Genomic DNA, 23,095 nt, shown 5'->3' on the forward strand with positions numbered 1-23,095 from the left:
TTGGTGGTAGGTTAAGGAAATGGAAGATTTTCTGATATGGTGTGGGATCTGAGACCTTGTTTCATTTCAGATGACATCCTAAATGTGTAAACTACTAAAATTCACCGAGCTTTGAGGTCTAATGCAGGGCTTATCAAATCTTGTACAAACATTTACATGGTTGACATCTGCAGGTAGCACTGACCTTTAAATTGAACCTTTATTTTGGAAGTAACTTTCTTCGTGTCCAGGTTTATGTTTTTCCACACTTTCGAGCCGTTACAAATAATTAATAAACATCAGTTTCATTTGTCAAAATCTCCCCTTTAGTTTTTATTGGCACTGATACCAACAAATATTTTGTCACTTAATGAGGGTATTTTTCACTTCATTGCAGATGTGAGTAGCCTCATCCAGTGAAGTGAAAAAGATGGCTAGAGTATCTTGACTTGTTATGTGTCACTTTCTTTATGCATTTAATTTCATCTGATTTCAAAAGGGAGGAAAGAAACAATCGCTTTTCCTCATCTGGGAGGAAAACGGAGCCGAATCAACCTTCCAGTAATAAGAATGTTTGATTGTTATCATCACAATAATTGGCAATTAATTTGGCGTTAATTGTTTTAGCTATATTATCTTTATGTGCAATAGATTATTTTTTTTATCCTCGTTAACAGCGCTGAGCGAGTGGGGTCGTTTCAGTAAAGCAATTGCTTGTGACAAGATAGAAATGGCAAAGTAAGCTGTATTCAGAGTTGTAGAAAGTGCTGTTGCAGAATGTTTTAAGTTATCTTTATTTCACTACTGATGCAGGACTACCTCTGCTATTTCACCCGAATAAGGATCTGTTATTGGAAGAATTGGAAGGACATTTTTCTCTGCTAAAATTTGGATTTTCCATTTTAGAGCTCAGGCATTTCACATTTATCTACGATTTATAAACCAAATTGAACATCTGTGTTTACCAGCTCCACGTCCAGCCTGTCATACTGGAAATAAGTCATCATTACCATTTTTTTCCTTGTCCTCTACAGAGCCCCATTTCCTCCATGCCATTGAGTATGGGAACTACGTGTACTTCTTCTTCAGCGAGATCGCAGTGGAGTACACCACTCTTGGCAAGGTGAGGTACTCATTTCAGAGCAGACACTACACAAATTTGTGTTGTGTGTTGTTTAAGCTTGTTGTCGTTTCTGCTCGAAGTCAACATGCAGAGCACATTCCTGACTGCTGTTCAGTATTCCGTGTCGGCTGCGTCTGAGTTTGGTGATTATAAATGATTTCCACTCCTGTCCCCTCAGGTGGTTTTCTCAAGGGTTGCACGTGTTTGTAAGAACGACAATGGGGGCTCCCCGAGGGTGCTGGAACGTTACTGGACATCATTTCTTAAAGCTCGGCTGAACTGTTCTGTTCCTGGTGATTCTTTTTTCTACTTTGATGTTCTCCAGTCTCTCACCAATGTACTGCAGATTAACCACCGGCCGACTGTGCTCGGAGTCTTCACCACACAGGCAAATAGGTTGGCATTTTTTCATGTTTTTTTCAAGGTAAAGATGAAATTGAAATGTCCATGTTATAGTTAGTTAGTAGTTAGTGTGATAATTTCTCTCTAGTCACGTTTGTTTAATCCTCTTTTATGTGATCTGCAAATTTGACCTGTTAACAATGAAATGTTACAGAATTCGATAAACAAAAACATCTTCGCTAAAGTTAATCCAGAAAATGTTTGTTTTCTGCGATGTAACTTACTTGTAAGGTACTACATGAGCGGTATCTCAAATGCTATCACTAGTAATATTTTTTTTCACTTTTCTGCGTCTTCTGAAACGTCGCTGAGCCAAAATAGCAATTTACACTATTCTGATGCACTTTTTGGCTTTCAGTGAATGTCATTGACAAACAGGAAGCAGTTCCTATCATGCTCTGCAGGTCTAAACTCTTACAGACATCACCCTGCAGAGTTGTTTGTGGCAGACACAAATGTTCAAATCAGTCTGATCGGGTATTAAACTGAGTTTAAGCAGCCAGCTTTTTCTAATTGAGAATAGATCAGTTATATGTTCTGCCCCCTGCGCTCTGCTGGAGCCTCACTATTCTCTGACAGAGAAAACTTTTGTTTTTGCGAGAAAGAGCAACATCTGATAATATCACAACGTGATTTTCATGATTGTCTGGAGTTCATATGTCAAAGCAGCTGGGAGGATCAAAGTCATTCACTGCTTTCCATGAAAACATACAGTACAAGCTATTAGTATGTAATTCTGGATGGATGCATTTTTAACTTCTGCAATATGGAGACTGTTCTGTTTTTTTTCCTTGTATCGTATCTACACTGTAGAGGGTTAGAAAGAGGTAAGAATATTTGACATATACTAGTAGTAGTAAAGACGAGCACAGACAGAGCAATCAAAAATCATATTTCTGGCCACTTGTGACAGGAAGTCAGTGGGCTGAATTCTTGTCTTTAGTTGGTGAATTCCAGACTTTTGTCTTGCTCTTTGTAAAGTCTTCTTTTGGGGTCCTTTTAACAGCATCACTGGCTCAGCAGTCTGTGCTTTCTACATGGATGACATAGAGAAGGCCTTCAGTGGTAAATTTAAAGAGCAGAAGAATAGTGAGTCAGCCTGGACACCTGTTCCAGAGGAGCAAGTCCCAAAACCAAGGTGAGAGACTCATCTTTAAATAGAAACTGTCACTTTCCTAGAACATTTTTTTCTGCTTTTGACAACAGAGCTTTTGCAGCTGTTGCTGTTATTGTTCTGCACAGACATCTCTTAAAAAAAGGCAGCCACACAAGGCACCTGTTTTTTCCTCCTGCTCCTCCCAAAAACAAACAGCTGCCAGTGTTTTTACATCTGCCTGTGGAACCAGATTTATGTCTAATGCTTTTTTCTTTTTTTTTCTCTCTCTCTCTCTCGCTCTGCTGTTGTCGTGCAGGCCAGGCTGCTGCGCTGGCGAGGGATCAGCCGCCGCCTACAAGTCATCCACCAATTTCCCTGACGAAACTCTGACTTTCATCAAGTCTTATCCGCTCATGGACGAGTCCGTCCCCTCCGTCAACGACCGACCCTTTTTCACCCGCACCACCAGCAGGTAGAAGATTTGTTTCAATAAGAGAACAGATGGAAAGTATTATGAAAAATATTTTTGTTAAATTACTTTCAGTCACTTTCTGATGGCAGTATATGTACTTGGAATTCACTAACAAAAGGCAGTTGGCACCTGCCAGCATCTGCCCAAACTTGTGAAGTGTTGAGTTAAGAATTACATTCTCCTACAGACTAAAAACATGTATGTTATGTTAACTGGTGGCTCTAAATTACCATAGATGTAGATGTGAGAGAGTGGTTGTGTGTTTATGTTAATGTGTGCTTTAACAGACGGGCGAGTTGTCCAAGGTGCTACTCTACCTCGGTTAAAACAGACAATAGGTTTAGCGTTGCAGGTCTATCAGACAGCTGAGAATTACAAAGAAATGCCTGCTATAATTATTTAAACAATAAAAACTGGTGACATTTAAAGGAGGACTTGCATAAGCTCTTTGGTTTCATTTCCTGTACAGACCTTTAGGAGAAAATGCCAGGATTATTTCTTTGGTACTTTAGTGGCTGTTTGCCTTCACAGCATCATGTACCAGCAGTGTTTTTCTTGCAACCGTGATTGGTATTGATGAGTGACCTCAAGTGGAACACACTACCTTGCTTGCCATTAAAGCACATTGAATTTTTTTCAACACTGGATTTACATCAAACATGAAGGGGGCACAAGGAGAGGACTTGTCTGTAGGGCTGGCCTAGCTCCACAGCCCACCTGTCAAAGGGAGGACGTCGTTGGTGTGTGTGTGTGCGTGTGTGTGTGTGTGTGTTGTGATATTTGAGAATCCACTCATACAAGATGACGTTGCCGTGAATGTTAAATTGGTGAAAAGTGTCACAAGTGTTTCACGCAGTAGCTCACAAACCTCAGACATGTATGTACTCACAGCGGATACATATCACCGATTCAACTTACAACCGCAGGCACAGTCTCATAGTATACAGGAGCCTTGTCCACGCCTGCTGAAGTAGAGCCAGGCTGACAGCCAGCCAGACACTGCAGTGGCTCCACACTGGGGAAACATGCACCGCTTCACATCTGGCGCCAAAAACATCACATCTGCTTCGCCTATCCCCAGAGTGATGCTAGATAAATGAAATCTAACCAGAAACGCATCACGCGCTATTGCCGAGTCATTGCGGGGACGTGCCCGTCAAGTTCATGTGGGTAAACACACCAGCCTCTGTGGGACCATCTGGGAGGCACTGAGGGAGAAGTGAGGGCACAGAAGTTGCTGCGGGTGTCCTTTTTATAAGAATCTAGAAGCACTGCAATGCCAAAGAAATTATTAGAGGAAGTTTGTTTGTTTAAATCCCCGGGCCAGAGAATGGAAATACAGCAGAGAAAATGAATGAGTTAAGCCTATCCACCTCTCAGCCACCACTGGACTCAAGGTGCCCTTCAGCACAGCTTTTAATCCTCACCTGCTCCAGTGGAGCCAACAGTAGACAGCTGTGGTGATACTGGGCACCTCCCAGGTGTAACTGCGAGAAGCTGGATGAATATGAAGCAGGGTGGCACTCCAAATAAAGCGGTGTGTTGCTGGACCATTGAACCACCAACCTTCTGATTTAGTAGCTGACCTGCTGGACCTCCTGACAACACTTACCACCAGAAAGTGTTATGAATACCTCCAAGTGTATTATAATTATAGGGAAACGAATTATGGTTTTTACAAACATACTTTCTTTATGGTAATCTTTCTAGCATAAACATGTTCAGTTTTATTGTTTTTGTTGTTCTGTGCTGTTTTCTTAGGTGACGCTTCGATTCATTCAATTTGTGACATTACCTAACAAAATGGATACGTTCAGTGCAAAACCTATGGACCATCACAAGATTCAAGCTTATTAAATCGGCACTGGGTTGTTTTTCTTTTTTCTACCCATTAGAATCAACAGCTCGACTGAGACGTCTATATTCATGATTACCAGGTGAGATAAGAACCAGGCTATGGGCTGGGAAGATGAAAGAGCCACCTGTGGCAGGTGAAGTGGAGAGGAGTGACTGCCAATAGTGCTACTCGACTTCAGCCTTGGCGCTGACACTCGACCCACACTCTCAATCTTCCTTGTGCACAAAAGGAGGGGGTGTGACTCACGCACGCACACCCCCTCACATGTGCATGCAAACACACTTCCCCAACCTTCCTCCAGACCAGTCCTCAGGGATCTTTTATTCTACCATGATAACATCTCATTTTGCTCGTGCCACACTTCAAATCCTGTCTCCCCCCCACCCTGGACCCCCACCAATTCGCATACCGCCAGAACAGGAGTACAGAGGATGCAGTCTCCATCGCACTGCACTCCGTCCTCTCACACCTGGACAACAACAACACCTACGCCAGAATGCTGTTTATAGACTTCAGTTCAGCGTTCAATACAATCCACCCTCACAACTCATCAGGAAACTGACAGACCTGGGCATCAGTTCCCTCATCTGCAAATGGTTACTGGACTTCCTGACCAACCGCCCCCAACATGTCCTGGATAACCACTGTTCATCTACAATCACGATGAACACCGGTGTACCACAAGGCTGTGTGATGAGCCCTTTCCTCTACTCCCTCTTCACCCATGACTGCAGACCTGCCGATGGTTCCAACACCATCATTAAGTTTGCAGATGACACCACGGTGATTGGCCTCATCAGTGCCCGTCAAGTTCATGTGGGTAAACACAGCCTCTGTGGGACCATCTGGGAGGCACTGAGGGAGAAGTGAGGGCACAGAAGTTGCTGCGGGTGTCCTTTTTATAAGAATCTAGAAGCACTGCAATGCCAAAGAAATTATTAGAGGAAGTTTGTTTGTTTAAATCCCCGGGCCAGAGAATGGAAATACAGCAGAGAAAATGAATGAGTTAAGCCTATCCACCTCTCAGCCACCACTGGACTCAAGGTGCCCTTCAGCACAGCTTTTAATCCTCACCTGCTCCAGTGGAGCCAACAGTAGACAGCTGTGGTGATACTGGGCACCTCCCAGGTGTAACTGCGAGAAGCTGGATGAATATGAAGCAGGGTGGCACTCCAAATAAAGCGGTGTGTTGCTGGACTTTCACACAAATACAACCAGAAAATAGAAAACCGGGCCTCTGTGCAAGACTGCATAGAAAAGTGGCTCAACAACACAAAGAATGGATCGATTGAATGGCTCTGGGTGGGCGGATAGATGGATAGATGAATTGATAGGATGAAGGCTTTAAAAGATGTAGGCGATGAAGGAAGGGGATGGTGGGTTGGTAGATGAAGTGACTGATTTTATACTGATGCTTTATACAATGAGCTTAGTACTCACCCACTGTTTGTTTTGTTTACCACTGAAACTCTACTTTCATAAAACAAAGAAGCAATAATGAGATGCTAACCAGAGCATTTGGTGTTGTTGACGCCCACAAATTTATGCAAGCAAGTGACATGACAGCTTAAATTTAGATGATCTTCAGTGTAGATGTAAGTCGCTTTGTCTTGTTGTCTTGTTTTTTTAATGCAGGTTCAAGTTGACTCAGATTGCAGTGGATACATCTGCAGGGCCATATAAGAACTACACGGTAGTCTTCCTCGGGTCAGATAATGGCCATGTGCTGAAGATCCTGGCCAGCACTGAGGGAGCCAACGCATCTTTCAGCACCCAGCTCCTGGAGGACCTTGATGTCTATAACCCTAACAAGTGAGACAAAGTCTATTATGTGTCATGTTGCTTCTGTATTAAACGATGCGTGTTCTTGTAATTGTCTCTTTGGTTTATTGCTCTCTCTCTTTCCATTTCTTTTGCTTTCTCTGTACTTTACTTAGCACATCTCTGTTCTTTTCCTTCTCTGTTGCTTGTTCTCCTCCTCTCCTTGTTCTGCCTTGATCTGTCCTGCCCACCCACTCTTTGGTCTATTGTAACACTTTGCATCACCCTGTACAGCCCATGTATTCTTTTGTTTTCTTGCTGCACAGCTTGAAAAATCTATCTGCATGGAGTTTGATTCACAGTCGGCTTTCTGTATAATTTTCAGACTGAACCAGCCGTGTACAGCGCTGATTTAAAAAATGAAACGAAATACAAAATGCCTGATTGTGACAGTTGGTGTTTTTCCGTGTTCCCAGGTGCAATGTGCAGGGGGAGGATAGGAGGGTCCTGGGGCTTGAGTTGGACCGGGATCATCATGCGTTGTTTGTGGCGTTCTCAAGCTGCGTGATCCGTGTGCCGCTGAGCCGCTGCTCTGAGTACAGCCACTGCAAGAAGTGAGTCAACTATACAGTAAAGCATTATCGCCACCAGAGTTTGGACAGAATATTATGCATATTCTGTATAAAATTTTTGATACTGATCAGTATATTTTGTTTAAGTGAAAGGTCCCAAAACTGTGCAGTACCTCAGAAACCATGCATGGGTTTTTTGTTTTCTCGTTTTGTGCCACAAAGAAAATGACACTAACTGATCCAGGTAAATCAAGTAAAGTAAGATCAGTTTCCCTTTAGCAAATGCATCCACTCACAATGCTTTTATAGGCTTTTGAATAGAGTACTGTACCATAAAGCAGATGTTGGACTATTATTTCCCCAATTCTTAGAATTGGACCACTTTTTCAAATAAGTACTATTAAGTTATTTGTGGTGTTGGCAGGTAAGTGACCATAGGAAAAAAATGAAAGGTTATTGAACCCATTAGCAATTTCGTATGCCTTCTACATTGGAAATTCTGTGTTGAAAGGTTGGACGTTTTCATAAGCTCAAGTCGTCAGATTGCTGTCTGATCTTCATGTTTGAGTATACGTGGTCCATTGTTTATACAGCTGTAATAAGGAGCATTTGCATGTGCGAAAGCATGCACAAATGTTAACTGGCAAATTCGAATTTGAAATGCAAGCATAGGAGCCCCAAATGTAGTCCTATTAAAGATATTTTTTGCAGCTGTTTTTGTTTGTTTTAGATTTTGGAGTGCGTTTATACTGTACGCTGGCAAGAAACTAGATTATCCACAGAAATCAGAAAACACATTTGCATGCATTATAAAAGTGTGTGTGCATGTGGAAAGTCAGTAATAAGATTTCTCCACTTGCTTCGACATTGTTTTGAGGGAACAAATGGTGCTCCTTTCTTGATTTTCCCTGTATTGAGAGAGCATAACTTTTGCTTTAGCGTTTGATGTTTCAGATGTCAAACGTTCACCGGTACAAAATTACGTATACCCTTTCATCATTTTGTTCCCTTTCTTACACGTGTGTAGCCGATGTTTAAAAGGCTGATTGCGTTTACGGCCAAGAAATCAACCATTTTAGGAGAACAGCAGGGAAAAGCTTTAAGCCCTCCACCTGAACTTTAGAGACTGCTTTTACATGAAGTTATTATCAGAGTATTAGGTTACCGCAGAATGGCGAAAAAGAATGTAAAACACATGATGTAAGTATTTCACCTATGTTACTTTCATGTATTACTTTTAGGAAAGGTGTGGTTACATCATTGGTCCGCACAGATCTGCTGTTTTTATCTGCTGCGATTTTCATCTCTGTGTTTGAACAGAAGCTTCACTGAATGTTTATGCTGCATGCTTCAGGTCGTCGTTTATCTGCCCCGGTCCCATTGCATTCAGTCAGTTTTGCTTTTATCCGTTTCTAAGTTTTCCAACTTGGCTTATATTAAAAAACTTTTCTTTGTAATTTTTCAGGGGTTTACTCCAAGTTCACGTTGCCTACCATTGCTCAAACACAGCCCGTTGTATTCTGTAATTTATTAAACAGGCCAAAGTAAAAGCTTTTGTGAAGGAACACACTTATAAGCAGAGCACAGCAACAGCTTCAAGTATCCTGCTTTGCCAAACTACATTATAGCCTCAGCTAATGTAGTTGCTCCTCAGCTTCAAGGTCTATTTTTGGTGCTGTGAGGAATGTTGGCCCCTTATAACTCCCCCCTGTTCTCAGCCCCTTCAACCCAGAGGAAGGATTTCTCCTCAGCTACCCCAGGGAATGCATATACCCCCATAGCATGCAAACCCCTCATTGCAAAGACCTGGAGAAGCTCTCAACATCATTTAGTCATAAATTGCATCCAGCTGATTGGCTGAGAGCCAGTAATGTTGGTCACTGCTTTCTTTTCCTGATGTTGTAAGGGAGAGAAAAAGGAAAAGAAGGAGCAGAAAGAAAATGGATAGGGCCTGTCTTACTTGAGCTCGTGGCCTTGCTGCATCCACAGATCCTTTTTAGAGACTTACAGCTACAGCACACCTCATCCTGGGATTAGCGTCCCCCATAAGCAGCATCACCACTGTCCAGGAGGTCAGATTTCAGCCACAATATCCTCCTCTACCACACCGCTGAAACAATCTCCCTCTAGATGAGATTTACTCCATCTCTCTCGTGTCTGCTTCCATTTTCTCTCACTCTTGGCTTGTTTCTCTCTCTCGCTCACTAAAACCAGTACCGTCAGGTTTGTTTTCTCACTCGAGGCCCTGCTGCCAATATTAGGTTTCAGAAAACGCTCTGTTTTGAAGAGCAGCAGAGAACTGGATGAAATGGGAATTTTAATAAAACAGTATAATAAAGGGGCAGAGGAGGCCCCAAACCCTCAAAGTCTTTAGATCCAAGGATTTTCAGCTCGCTTGACTATTTTTTTTATTTATTTTTTAATATGAACTGGTTCAACTTGCTCATATTGTTATTCAGGACTGCTCTTAAATAAATGTATATCAATTGATGCTGTCACATACAGGGTACTGTTAATTAACTGAAGATGTAATGCCTCAAAGGGTAATTCCAGGTTGTTAAAACTTGGCTTGTATTTTTATAGCATTGGCTGTATTTTCTGTAACCTATGATGATCTTGTATTGTATCAAAGTTATTGCTGATATCCGGGAAGATTGCAAGTCTATAATAACATCCGAAAGGTGCCAGACACATGAGCAGTCAGGTTAATAGAAAGGCCTTAAATCAGACAGTCTAATCCCCCAAACAAGTCTCGCACATTAAACAACAAAACACACTGTAATTGCTCAGCAGAATAACACTTATAAGCCCATTCTTATTTCAGAACCTCATTTTTTTTCTTGTATAAGGTTAGAGAATAATGATAGTCGTTGTTGAACTATAGCTATGACTGCCAGTGGGAGGCAGTAAGCAGTCTCCTGTAATAAATTATCCTTTTTGCACTTCTTATGGGTAAGAGACACGTGAGTATTTTCACTTCAGCATAAATATATAATATGTACATTTGGTCTGGAGCTAATGTTCATCTTGGTTAAGAAGTTCATTTGACTTGAAATATAGTGGTTTCTAAAGCTGTGTCGCAGTCAGCACAAAAGGTCAAAGTTGAACTGTAATGGATATGTTAACAATACAGGGCCCTATTTTTTTTTTCTTACAGGTAATCTGAAGAAAGTGTTGTATATGTGGTAAAAGGAGCTTTGAAAGGAAAGCGCCTGGACTTCTTTTGTTTTCCTTGAAGATGTTTCACCTCTCATCTGAGAAGCTTCTTCAGTTCTAAGAGCAACTGCTGGAGAGTCCCAGATTTTAAGTCCTATGGGGTGTCCCCCAAGAGGGCCATGGACCCCCTGTTGATCCTCTAACTAATCACACGAGTGAAGGTGTGAAAACGGGTGTGTGTCACCTTCACCCAGGGTTTTGGGTGAACCCACTGTGAAGTCTAGCCCCACCCTATCATGTGATTTCCTGAGGTCAAAAGGCCCAGGATATGAGTAGGTGTGTGGGAGTGGTTAAGGCGTCTGAGCAGGGATCTCAAAACTGGATTATAGATGGCAGACAGGTGTCGTAAGCCATCGCCTCTGTTCAAAGATGGTCGTTCACAGTGGACACAGATGGCTTCTTTCACTCCTCTTTCAAACCATCAGTCTTCTCTGTCCAAAATGTGAACACTGGCATCCTCGATATCGCCTCGATAATAGAAGTCAAAGAGGTCCATGAGCCTCTTGGGGACACTCCCGTAGGGCTTAAAATCTGGGACTCTCCACCAATTGCTCTTAGAACTGAAGAAGCTTCTCGGATGAGAGGTGAAAGGTCTTCAAGAAACTTAAAGAAGTCCAGACGCTTCCTTTCCAAGCTCCTTAGACTACGATCACCTGGATGACTGAGAACCTTCACAGACATGTTGTCCATGTGATGAAACCACATGTGCAAATGTTAAGCAGCATAGTAACTATTCAGAATGGTTAATATTACCTTTTAGTTTTCCATCAAGCAAATATATGTAATCCTTAAATAGTTGTTCACCAGTGACATATCATATCTGAAATCCTTTCCACTCAGTATTTTGTTATTCTCAAAATTGTGGCTGCATAACAGCTGGAAGTCATGAGGCTCAGCCTTGGAGGCCCTCGGCAGCTAATGGATGCCCCATACGCGCGCGCGCACACACACACACACACACACACACACACACACACACACACACACACACCATGACTTACACACCACTGTGTTCACTTTAGTTTGACAGATAGAACTCTGAAGTTTTAAAGAGTGGCACGGGACACACACAAGTCTGTTTTAGAGAAACTGCACTTACGACAAAGAACAAATGACTTCACTGCACATCTTTAGAAATCAGAGCTGGAGAACTGACTGTGCTGTAGTGCTGATGGCTGTTTCTGACCTGTAAGTGTAGATGAATCTCTATGACGACGGTGAGAGGAGAGTTAGAGTCAGTTAGATGTGTATATAAATACAATATATGGCGACTGTATGAATAATGTATTAATGCAGCACACAGTGTCACATATTGGCAGTCACACACGGGGATGAGGCTAATTTCAGGTTCTTGATACCTAGAGGGCTTCAATTTGTGATGCTGGACAAAAACAAACACTTCAGTTTTGGGTTTTTTTATTTTGGCATTTTGTTTTTCATTTCCCATGCATGTTGAAGTGTCAGTAGCCCTGCATTGAACACAAGCAAAACGAGGATTGAAACATAAGAAGACATGCAATGGTGTCTGGATTTTTGTATACCGTGTTTAGATAGACATCTGACAATGATGATTTCTCCAGCCACTTCATATTCTAAGCCCCTCCAACCAAGAATGATTCTGTTATTGCAAATAAATTATCCTTCAGAATAAAAAATATTCCAAGCTGTAAAGAAAAAGATGTTGGTTTACCATGCTTACATCATGCCTAAAGACACAAATACAAGTCTACTTTTGAGGTAAGCACTCAGAAATAGCCAAGTATATGACCTTGCCTAAACCTACATTAACAACAGGGCTTTTGTATTATTGTACTGTCCTCCCAAGAACAAGAACCGTGGCAATTGTTTGTGAAAATGCCTAAAGCGAGCGGTTTATATCTGTATGTCTCAGTGTTTTGTTTTCTTGACAAAGCATGTGGATCGAGGGTGTTTTATGTTGCAGGAAAGGTAAAGATATAGGATATTGTTGTAGAGCCTCAAAGGTCCACATTAGGAGGTCTGGGTGTTTGAATTAATCCACACAGCACACTAACTGCTGTTCTGGAAGACACTGACACATGACATCCTGTTGATAAGGGCATCAGCTCAAAGAATCTAATATTGGCTCTTTTAAAAGACAAAGACAAATGTTTTATTTTGTCACTTGACATTACCATTATTGCAGTGCATTTGATTTAGCTTTAAAAAGTCATGCATTATTTATTTATCTTCCATTCCACGTGATCGTACATGTTTTTCCATCAACCCAGTATGCAGATAATTGAAGAAAATTGTTGCTGTAGCAATTGGAATATAGTTACTGAATTTAGGATGGGTATCATTTTACATTCCTTATTATTTTACATTTTACATTCCATTTTACATGTATTGCTTTGTAAAGTGTTGCACTTAATGCGTATGATCTCAAGGTTAGGGATAGGTTTTTATTGTCGTTTCAATCAAGACAGAAAGAAAGAAAGTTTGTGTAATGCCTTGGCCCGTGTATTTATTTATACCCAGTTTGCAGCTGCAGATTGCACAAGTACTAATGGGAGAATATGTCCTGTCTTGACTTTCAGTTTTCCTGACCTGGCACAGTAATATGTTGGCACAGCTGCACACACCTGCATGTTCAGTTGAGACATCAGTAAATACTTAAAGATTTTTAAAACGGGTCACAGGATCTTTGTTAGAACTTGCTTTTTTGTCTGCCTTGAAGGTTTACTTGACTTGTTTTTCTTTTCTTTTCTTTGGAATTAGGCTAAAAATATCTCTAAAGTAACTGTAGATGGGAAAAGCAGGAGAGCATTATTGTTTTTGTCATTCTTTTTGGGCGTACTTTATGCTCATTATGTCGGTGCTGCTGGGTGAATACCACACACATGCAAAAAGTAAGCTCTGCACCTGTGAAAAATTGTGTTCATTCGCTCACTGACACCCAGTGTTGTTTTGCAGACACATACTGGAAGTATGAAGGCCACATGATTCATACAACACAGAGAGGGAAAATTGCATCCACAGACTTGTGCAGAATGCAGTGTTAGAGTTTTATCAACAAAACTGATGTGTGGGTCTCAAAATGGAAGAAAAGTACTGAATGTTGCAATGCTGCAGGGAGTTTTTACTGTAGGAACTGTGACTAAGTGAGGTTAATGCTGACTGCTATAAGAAAGAGGTAAACAGGTCCAGGTTTTTATACTAAAGCAAACAGTATCAGCTTACTGTTGCAGCAGTCTGCATGCCTCGTCAGCGTGACTACACTAAAATCTTGACATTCATCATATGTCTCTAATTATTAATGAACAACTTAACCTAGCTAGATTTAGAATTGATGTATAATGCAAAACCAAACAGATGCTGGTTGTAACTTTTAACCTGTGAGACATGCAAAATGTCACAAAACCATTCTTTTATCCCCTAATGTCTATTTGTGTTTTTATAGCCAGATAAAAACAAGTCTACAGTCCAACCTCTAATTACAAACTAATCTGATTGCCATCTAAATTCTGTCTCTTTGTATGCGTATCAACATTAATTTCTGTTGTAGAGAATGCAGTATTATTGGAAGCAATAACAGGCATGTGATTAATTGTATGAATAATTATTCCACCATAAAGTCGAAGCTATACTCTATTTGAATGTTATACATTATTTGTATAACACCAGATTTTAGAAGTAAAGTAGTGCAGCTCTTGAGCCTCGGACCCCCCTGTTTTTATGCAAATTAAATAAAGATGTAAAGATTTATGCTGCAGTTTCAGTAACTCTGCTTCTATTTCGTCAATTAGTGCTGCTTGGTAAATGATGTTTTAGCCACACTTAAAGAAAATGAGGATGCTGCAATTTCATGTTAAATGTGTTTATTCAACTTATCTTTCTTTTCTTAATGAGACATTAAATGTTCAGCCACGTGGTGCAAACCAGCCTACACATGGAGTTCTTTACCCTTTGTTAGTTGAGGGATGTGGGGCTTTTTTAGGTTTGTGGCTGGGTAGTGCCTCATTACCCAACTAACATCCACTGTCTGCATGCATGCTGTTCTTCATGTTTCCTTCTATCATTAACTGACTGTCTTTCTATTATGCAGAAGCTGTTTGTCCTTACGGGACCCTTACTGCATCTGGCTCAAGTCGGGCAGCTGTGTCATAGTTTCACCTGGTTTCAGGTAAGTCACACATGCAGTGAGTAACAATAATTTTTATAGGGCTTTAAAAAAAACACCATTATAATCATTAGGCGAGCGCTGACTTTGAAATCAATCAAAGCTGCTTCACTGCTGTGTTGTTTGTATCAGAAATTGCCAAAAGCATTTAGTCTAATGAGGTTCACTGCAGTGCTGATTTAAAATTATTAGCTGTCTGTTTCATTTCATTGCATACATTTAATGTCAAGTGAAAGATCTTTGCTTGAATGGCAAGCTGCATAATGTAGGCATTTAATTGTTAACATTCCTACAAATTTTACAATCCTCAGTCATATTTTAGGCACCTGTGCCAGGGTCTGCAGCGTGTTGCTGTAGTGCAGTTTGCTCCATTACCGTCATTTTTAGTTCTATGTAGAGATCCGGGATAGTAACTGTTTCTCATGCTCATGTCTAAAATTCAAAGTGCTCTGAGTAGCGTCTAAAACAACACCCTGACAGCAGAACAGTGCGACATGATTATCAGATTTGAAGACTCAGTGATTATGAAATGATACACATTTCACTGATTCACTGGATTCCAATCTGTTTGCATTATACTCAACATGGTCAAAGGTCAGCTTTGAGTCAGGAAATTTTGGTTAAGCACATTGTTAATTAAAGTTATTATTAATTGCTCTCTGGATGTGAGCAGTGTAGCTAAAAAACAAAAAGGCTGCATTACAAATCTATGTAAATGGTTATGAGACAAGTGCCTTAAACCAGCATGTTGTTGAATGGTTAGCAGGGGCCAGAAGTTGAATTACACAACATCCTATACAAAAAACACTATATTGCTTACTTTAAACATTAAACTACTGAGGCTATAACTTTAGAAAAAAAGTATTTAATACAAAATGATGCTAATTTTGTGAATTATAATCTCATTTAGAGGGAAATTCAGAATAGAAAACAAGATATGATTCACAGTCTGGCTACCCTGTAATTGAAAAGTCACAGTGTCCCTAAGTTTCTCAATCAGATCAACTCTGCTGTTGGTTTAGTCTCAGAAATCAAAGCTTGATGCTTCAGAACAGATGTCTGCTAACCACTAAGCGGTTGGATATTGATTCTGTGAATTAACTCATAAACTGATTCTGTGCAGTTGTAAATTCAAGCTACTTATTTTTTTATCTTTTACTTTGAATTCTAGTGGGGATTCAGATCTGTTGAAGGATACAAAATGCACTCATTTAAAAATGCCCTTTGATAGATACGTCTTTCTAATACCAGCTTGGCCTTCCAAATGCCTTAACCCTCTCATGGCAGGCGTTGCCGATTTGCAATAGTTAAAAACGAACAAGCTGATTACCCCACATACATATTTTATGAGGTTTTTTTTACTCGAAAGTACCACTGCGGGACTTGGTTGTGCATTAGCAACAAAAAGTTTAATTTGAGCCTGAGAGGGTTAATTCTTTATGGCACAGATTCAACAAGGTCCTGGAAACATCCCTCACAGATTTTGGTCCATATTGATATAATAGCATCACAAAGACTTGTTGGCTGCACATCCATGATGCAAATGTCCAAATTCCAACACAACCCGAAGGTGCTCTGTTGGATTGAATTCTGGTAACTGTAGTGGCCATTTGAGTATAGTGAACTCATTGTCATGTTCAACAAAAAAGGTTGAGATGATTGAGCTTTTTTGACATGGTGCATTATCTTGTTGAAGGCAGCCATAAACCCATAAGACCCTTGTCCTCTGACCTCTGGCATCATCGAGGTATTTTCACCGAGAGAACTGCAGCTTACTGGATATGTTTTCTGGTTCAGACCATTCTCTGTAAAACCTAGAGATTGTCATATGGGGAAAATACTCAGACCGATCAGTCTGGCATTAACAACTATACATGTGAACTACCTTTTTCCCCCAAATCTAATTCTCTGTTTGACCTTCAGTTCTTTTTCACATTGTCTTTGTGGCTGATGACATTGGCTTCCTGTTATGCGACTGGCTGATTCGATATCTGCATTGCTGAGCAGCTGAACAGGTGTACTCAATGAGGTAGCATATCTTAGTAACAAATATATCTATCATTAACACTAAGCTGCTTTTGGCAAATGAGTGCTAGTACAAGGTGAAGCTATTAAGGGAATAAGCTGACCTTGGTCTTTATTAATTAAGGGTCATTCTGCAGTTTATTTCAGAGGGCACTGCAATGAACTGTTAGTTGACATTGGTTTTCAGGCTCCACTTCAGTGAGTGGCGGTCTGTCCAAAACTAAAACATACTTTAAAAGTTAAAAGCCCTTCATGTCGTAAAAGTAATTTTCTGATCCCATCTATAATAATGAATCACCCAAACAAAATTGTGCAGATTTGCTTCATAATCAAACACTCCAGGAGGTTTCAGCTGTTAATTCTTCCCCGGACGAACATATAGTAATTAGTGGGAACCGCCACTGTGGTGTTTGGTCAGTCTGAAAGCACTTGGGAGGGCACAGCGATATAAAGGCATTATTAGTTTCTTAACTCCCAGGCACAGAGGACAGGTTCGCAATTTAGTCAATAATGTGCAGCCAAACAGGAAGAGAAGCAATAATTTTTTTAATCTCATTTCACTCCTCAAGTGAGTTGTTGAACACTGCACGGATCAACTTGACCTGCTGGGGTGATGTGCTCTTGACAATCAATAGCTAATCTACGATGAGACAAGTGGGCAACATCAACATGATGAATATGTGATCATCATTTTGCCGGACTCTCAACATGTCTCACTTTTGTTTGTTGTACTGGACGTGTTAAAGCTGTGTAATTGGGTTGTTGATGGTGAAAATGTGGTGGGTGAGAGGCAGACAGGTCAGCAGAATTAAAATCCAAATATATTTCTTTGCCCTTGCGAACTGGAAGGAAGTTTGTTTTACGTGGGTTCTCCCCGGGTGCTCCGGCTTCCTCCCACAGTCCAAAAACATGCAGTAGTGGGGATAGGTTAATTGGCGTTTGGAGTTTCTTTTAGCAAGTAAAATCCACGCATCCATCAATTGGTCCATCAGAGCTCAAAGCTTTTCAAGATTTGTGTGATCTTGTAGCACTGAAATAACTTGTATAGTATAATGTTCTGCTATACACTCTCCTCCAGTTTTGGCTAATGAATACATCTTTACTCATAATACTTTTGGTGAGGCCAGTTTTTCCACACCTCAGTATAGTACTAGGCAGAAAAACAATTCTGGTGCCATTACTGGCAACCTATTTGGCTCTGCCATTAAAAGGAAAGTTAAGGTTTGCAGTAGAGCACCAGTAAAACCTGCTGCTGCAGCTCAGTTTGTGCTCCAAATTTAATCTACGCCCATTTTCCTCTGTCCCAGTATGTTTGAATATTAAGACAAAAATTTTTATGCTTCATCTATTTCTGTTGTGTGTTCCTTCCCGGTGTAAAGGAGTAGGCAGTTAAGATCTTGGGAGACACTGGGGCACTGCATCTGATTCTCCCTTTCACTTTGATGTGTGATGTGGCTACAACTGTTATGCAAGAACACGAAATTGAACCTAGCCTGTGGTTTGGTTACTGGAGAGGTTGCAAGGTGTACCCGGCACTACCCGTGGAGGAGGCCGACATAATTAAGCAGAGCTGGCGCTTCTCCCGTGTGGCTTAGGGCAGGAAGCAGGATGCTGTGTTGATTCATTCGGTTTGTTTTGACAAATAAAAAATGAAACATGATTAATTTATTTGCAGTGATGCTGATTATAGGACCTCAAAAATGTGCATCTAAATTGACCAGTCTTTGTATTTGTAGCTAGACTTTTATGCTGTAGTGTACTTGCTAATACAGGGTCTGCATCTAGCCTGTGTGATGTATGACTGATGTTATCAGCATGACTTTCTCCGCCAGATGTTTGGCTGGTTGCTTGTTCAGCAAGCCAAGGTGTAACACAAGATTGATGGAGTTCATATTCTTTCTGTATTGCATCACAGTGATGGGTGCGTGAGGCATTTTTTTTGAACACATATATATTTATAATGTGTAGTGTGTGGAGAGAAACACTGCAAGGAATTGAAGTTCAGGTTCAGAAATGGTAGTAGGAGACAATAAAGGAAAATAAAAATGGAGCAGGGGAAAAACTTTTTGCAAACTTTCCAATACTCAGATTGAGAAAGAGTAGCAGTCTGGTTAATGCATCAAAAGCCAGTTCCATAATAGAGATTGAAAATAATAATGTCATAGTTCTATTTAAGGACGATCACCTGAGACAATTTTGTTTCACGGCCACTGCAGACCACTACTGTATGCTGTAGGAACAAAATACGCAATGCAATTTCAGCTGGACTCTAATGTGCAAGCAACAGGTCGGCCATTGCCTCTGTTTTCTTCAGACCCTTCCCTCCCCCTCTTCTGAAGTCTGGGCCATAAAATCAGAAGTGATGTTCAGCTGCATGTGTTTCAATCATGCAGCCATGTACCGCTCCGTTTGGTAAAATAGGGAAGAAAGATGGATGGCTGGTTGGTTGGATGGACAGATGGATGAATAGGTAGGCAGATAGATGGTGGTAATAAAGGCTAGAGGAGGAGGGGTAGGAGGTAGGAGTAAGGGCAGTTAAAGGTACTATTTTCTTCTCCTGACAGTCAAGGACTATGTGCGTCCCTGTGTGGTTGATATACAACCTGCTGCTAAATCACCTCGCCTGGCGTTTTTTTTCCCTTCCTTTCTTACCTCTCTGTACATGGGTTGTAAACTGTTGTGCTTGGAGTTTGCTGTAGACTGACATCGCACTACATTTGCCCCTGTCTCACACACAAACACACCGAGGGAGAGGAAGAGAGGGAGAGTGGCACTCTCACTGTTGACTGGCTTCCAATAGATTATTCTGACGGCTGAAAATGTGCAGCTCTGGAATTATTGCATATCTTCTGCTTGGCCACCCAGACATATTACTTTCCCTGCCCTTGCACGGACAGAGGCTAATGGGATTTTTTTTCTAATTCATGTTGCTGTGCGCCACGTTATATTTGTGTATTTGAGAGAGCCTGGTATTTTGCTGCTTGTACATAAATCATTATTTTTGTTTTGTTTTCAGTCTGTGTGGTGAAATTGTTGGCATGTGACTGTAAAGGGATAGATTTTAGGAAAATATACACTTAATAGCTATTTTGAGAGTTTTTTGGCCAAGGATAGTGACTTCCTGGAGTTTTGTGACTTTGCGGTTGCCAGACAACCATCCGATTCCACCAAATGGTTAGCTTATCTTAGCATATAGCCTGGAAACAGCTGGTTGTCTGGCAGGCTAGCATTATTAACACTATTCCAGAAAGTCGCTGCACACAGACAAGGAAAGGAACAGCATATTGTAGATTTTAAGTTGTGGTTTATTTACAGAGTCAAGTTGGCTCAAATACTAGAGTAAAGTGGTTAATCTGATAATGTGTATCCTACTGAGGGGAGGAGGAGGGGCAGGCATTACTTACTGGGTTTATAGAGAGCTGGATGTCAGCTAGAAATTCGCTGCATTGTTTAGAAATCTGTGAATGTTTTATGGGTTTGGGCTTTTTTATGCCTTCTGGTGCATGCTGAGATAATCAGTAAAGACACGCTGCTTTCAAGAAAGTAAGGAAGAGATTATGATTTAAAATATTTTTGTCATTATTAAGAAATTTGTGTGGAATGAAATATAAAAGTTGGTAAGCACCATGAATTTTCAGAGTTTGAGAACTGGAATGAGTCTTAGGGTTGGTGATTGTGGTTGAGGTGAAGACCTTGCAGTTCTCACTGGATGGTCCTCGCATATAGAGGAAGTTTTGATGTGGCGTCGTGCTGCCAGTGTGCACTGATTTATGGATATAGTGATTTATGAGTCGTGTTTAGCGTGCAGGACAGAGCCACACTGGAAGCCAGCGGACCGTAGTCTGAGAAAGATCAGCCAAAATATCCTGTCCAAACTCAACTACAGTATGGGAACCCTGCCAGGGAGGAGGAGAAGTATGAGCAGACAAAAAAGAAAACAAAGGGAAGGAGGAGAGGAGGAAAAAAGAAACTGGGAGAAAGGACAAAGCCAATAGGTGCAGAGAAATGTTCATTAAATGAGCGGAAAATAATGAAAAAAAGAACACGGGGGTAAATGAGGGAGAGAAAGTTTAAGGAGCATTTCTCAGAGCCGAACATGTGTTATTCATTTAGATTTTTGTATTCATGGAAAGAAGCGGTCTGCTCCAGCTGTCTGTGTGCGACTCTGAAGTAACATCAGATTTTAAAGCTGCATTAACTGATATCTTTTATATATGTGTATATATATCATTGAAAGATGGTGAGAAATAGCAAGTGAATGAGGAGAAAGGAAAAAGAGGATGATGAAGGGATGGCGATGGGACGGGAGAGGGGTGAAGCGATGTGAATCAGGCAGCAGCAGAAAAAAATCTTTTTGAGATGAAGCAGCTCAAAAGTCATCTTTCTCCTGGGACTTCCTCCTCTGTCTGTCTGTCTTTTTCTCGCTGTCTCCTCTCTCACATCACTCTTTTCATGGACTATCAGTCACTTCTTTCCCCCCCATTCCTTTCTCATCCAGAGGTGGCATAAATTTTAATGACTGATTTGTGGCAGATCCAGCGGATAGGTGGGAGAGAGCAGAGCATATTCACAGCCCTGTTTCCATCTTTTCTTCTCTCACATTGAAGTATGGCAGTACCAGATGGCTTGGCTTCATATCATTTCTGGGTGTTTTAGTTTATCCATTATGCATTTAATGCAATCAGTGTCACCAGTGCATAATGCCAAGGACAAAGAGTGGACAGAGATCCTAGAAAGAAAAAGCATATCTGCTCTGTAATGAAGATGAAACGGCTAGGATGAGGATCAGGCCACCAGTATTTCTACTCAAGATGTGATGACAAAGTTCTGCACCTCTGCTCATTAGATGATTTAAATTTGGCTCATTGCTCCTTCAGGGTTGCTTCCTTGTGCACCAACTTTGTTTATTTAAATCACAGTCCTGTTCTGAGTCTTTGCAGTCTTGTGTCGACAATTTAGCCTTTTCTATGTCAAAATGGTCACATTTTGTAGCTCCATCTACAACCCGGAGATCAAACATCAGTGTAGTGTCAAAGTCAAGTGAGTTCTTTCCTCAGGGCTAGACTGTACCCAATGTTCTCTCTCAGGTGCCTCATGGTATAGTACAAATGCACCAACAAGTGACCTTGACCACAGTGTGCGTCAGCAAGAATTGCAAGTTTTCTGGCAATTTGATGCAGTCATCAATCACCACCTGCTCTTCTCTTTAGATATGGCTTTCTTCTCTTCCACAAAATTAAAGACTCACTGTTTTCACTCACCAAAAGAACTCCGGTGTGCATTACAGATATAAACGATCACGTCAAAACTTCCAGAATATTTTAAAAGTAGCAGTTGCTTTGCAGCTCTTCCAAGCTGATGACGTTTAATGAGCTGAATTTTAATCAGGGCAGCGTTTGGATTTTCATAGTGTTACAGGACTCACCGGTTCCTGAAGGTGTCAATCACCTTAAAAATGCATTTCTTCTCTTTCAGTTTCTCAGAGGCTTAGGAATTTCTTTAAAAGTGAACACTACTTTTTAGAAAACACTAATCAAATGGATTAAAAGAACAAATATGGTCTATTTGCTGGGGACTATTTTTGGCTTTGGATTAACTCATTCTGCTCCAGTATTTCCAGTAATCATCAGTCTATGTGGGATTAATAATAAAAAAAAATCTACTATGTGTGGGAGTTCAGTGCAAGAAATCATAAATAATATGTCACCCACTGCAACCTCACCAATGTGTTTTTAGAAGTATTTGGAGAGCAGTTAACCTCAATCTACTAGACGTTTCAGTTATTTACTTTGTTTTGATCTTTTTTGGACTCGTAAATACTGAAAATATAGTTAAATGCTCTAAAATCTTACAGATTCTGCACACTTTGGTTGTGTTGCAGTTTATCTGGGAATTAAAATATGGTAATATTGATTAAAAATAAAAATGGGACACAGGCATACCCTGATGCCAAATGCCACTAGTACCATATAATGTGATGATGGTTTCACTGACTGCCAGCTGGAGCAGACTCTGCACAACTTCTGTTCAGTCATGGCGCCAAATCATAAATATAACTGGCTCTGCAGTCATTATTTCCCTGCTTTAGGACATTAGCAGTTATACTGTATGTTATGTGGCTCAAGGGGTTGGGAATCGCATCTGTAACCGGAAGGTCGCCGGTTCGATCCCTGGGCTCTCTGTCCTGGTCGTTGTGTCCTTGGGCAAGACACTTTACCCTACTTGCCTACTGGTGTTGGCCAGAGGGGCCGATGGTGCGATATGGCAGCCTCGCTTCTGTCAGTCTGCCCCAGGGCAGCTGTGGCTACAACTGTAGCTGCCTCCACCAGTGTGTGAATGTGAGAGTGAATGAATAGTGGTATTGTAAAGCGCTTTGGGTGCCTTGAAAAGCGCTATATAAATCCAATCCATTATTATTATTATTATTATTATTATTATTATTATTATTAT

The 23,095-nt window shown here is 40.9% G+C and overlaps 1 protein-coding gene across 3 annotated transcripts in view; it reads left to right on the forward strand.

The window, feature by feature from the left end:
• sema6cb (semaphorin 6Cb) overlaps positions 1–23,095 on the forward strand; it is a 148,718-nt gene that overhangs the window by 102,371 nt on the left and 23,252 nt on the right. For all 3 annotated transcript variants that reach the window (XM_085366650.1, XM_085366651.1, XM_085366652.1), the window contains exons 11-17: positions 1,014–1,102; positions 1,281–1,498; positions 2,511–2,642; positions 2,917–3,072; positions 6,566–6,742; positions 7,168–7,305; positions 14,546–14,623. In XM_085366650.1, coding sequence (XP_085222776.1) covers positions 1,014–1,102; positions 1,281–1,498; positions 2,511–2,642; positions 2,917–3,072; positions 6,566–6,742; positions 7,168–7,305; positions 14,546–14,623 — 988 coding nt within the window. The remainder of the gene's footprint in view (positions 1–1,013; positions 1,103–1,280; positions 1,499–2,510; positions 2,643–2,916; positions 3,073–6,565; positions 6,743–7,167; positions 7,306–14,545; positions 14,624–23,095) is intronic.

The sequence above is a fragment of the Diplotaxodon limnothrissa genome, linkage group LG11, assembly GCF_057381915.1.
Source record: "Diplotaxodon limnothrissa isolate DT_005_m linkage group LG11, D_limnothrissa_male_GT1.1, whole genome shotgun sequence".
Taxonomy (NCBI): Eukaryota; Metazoa; Chordata; class Actinopteri; order Cichliformes; family Cichlidae; genus Diplotaxodon; species Diplotaxodon limnothrissa.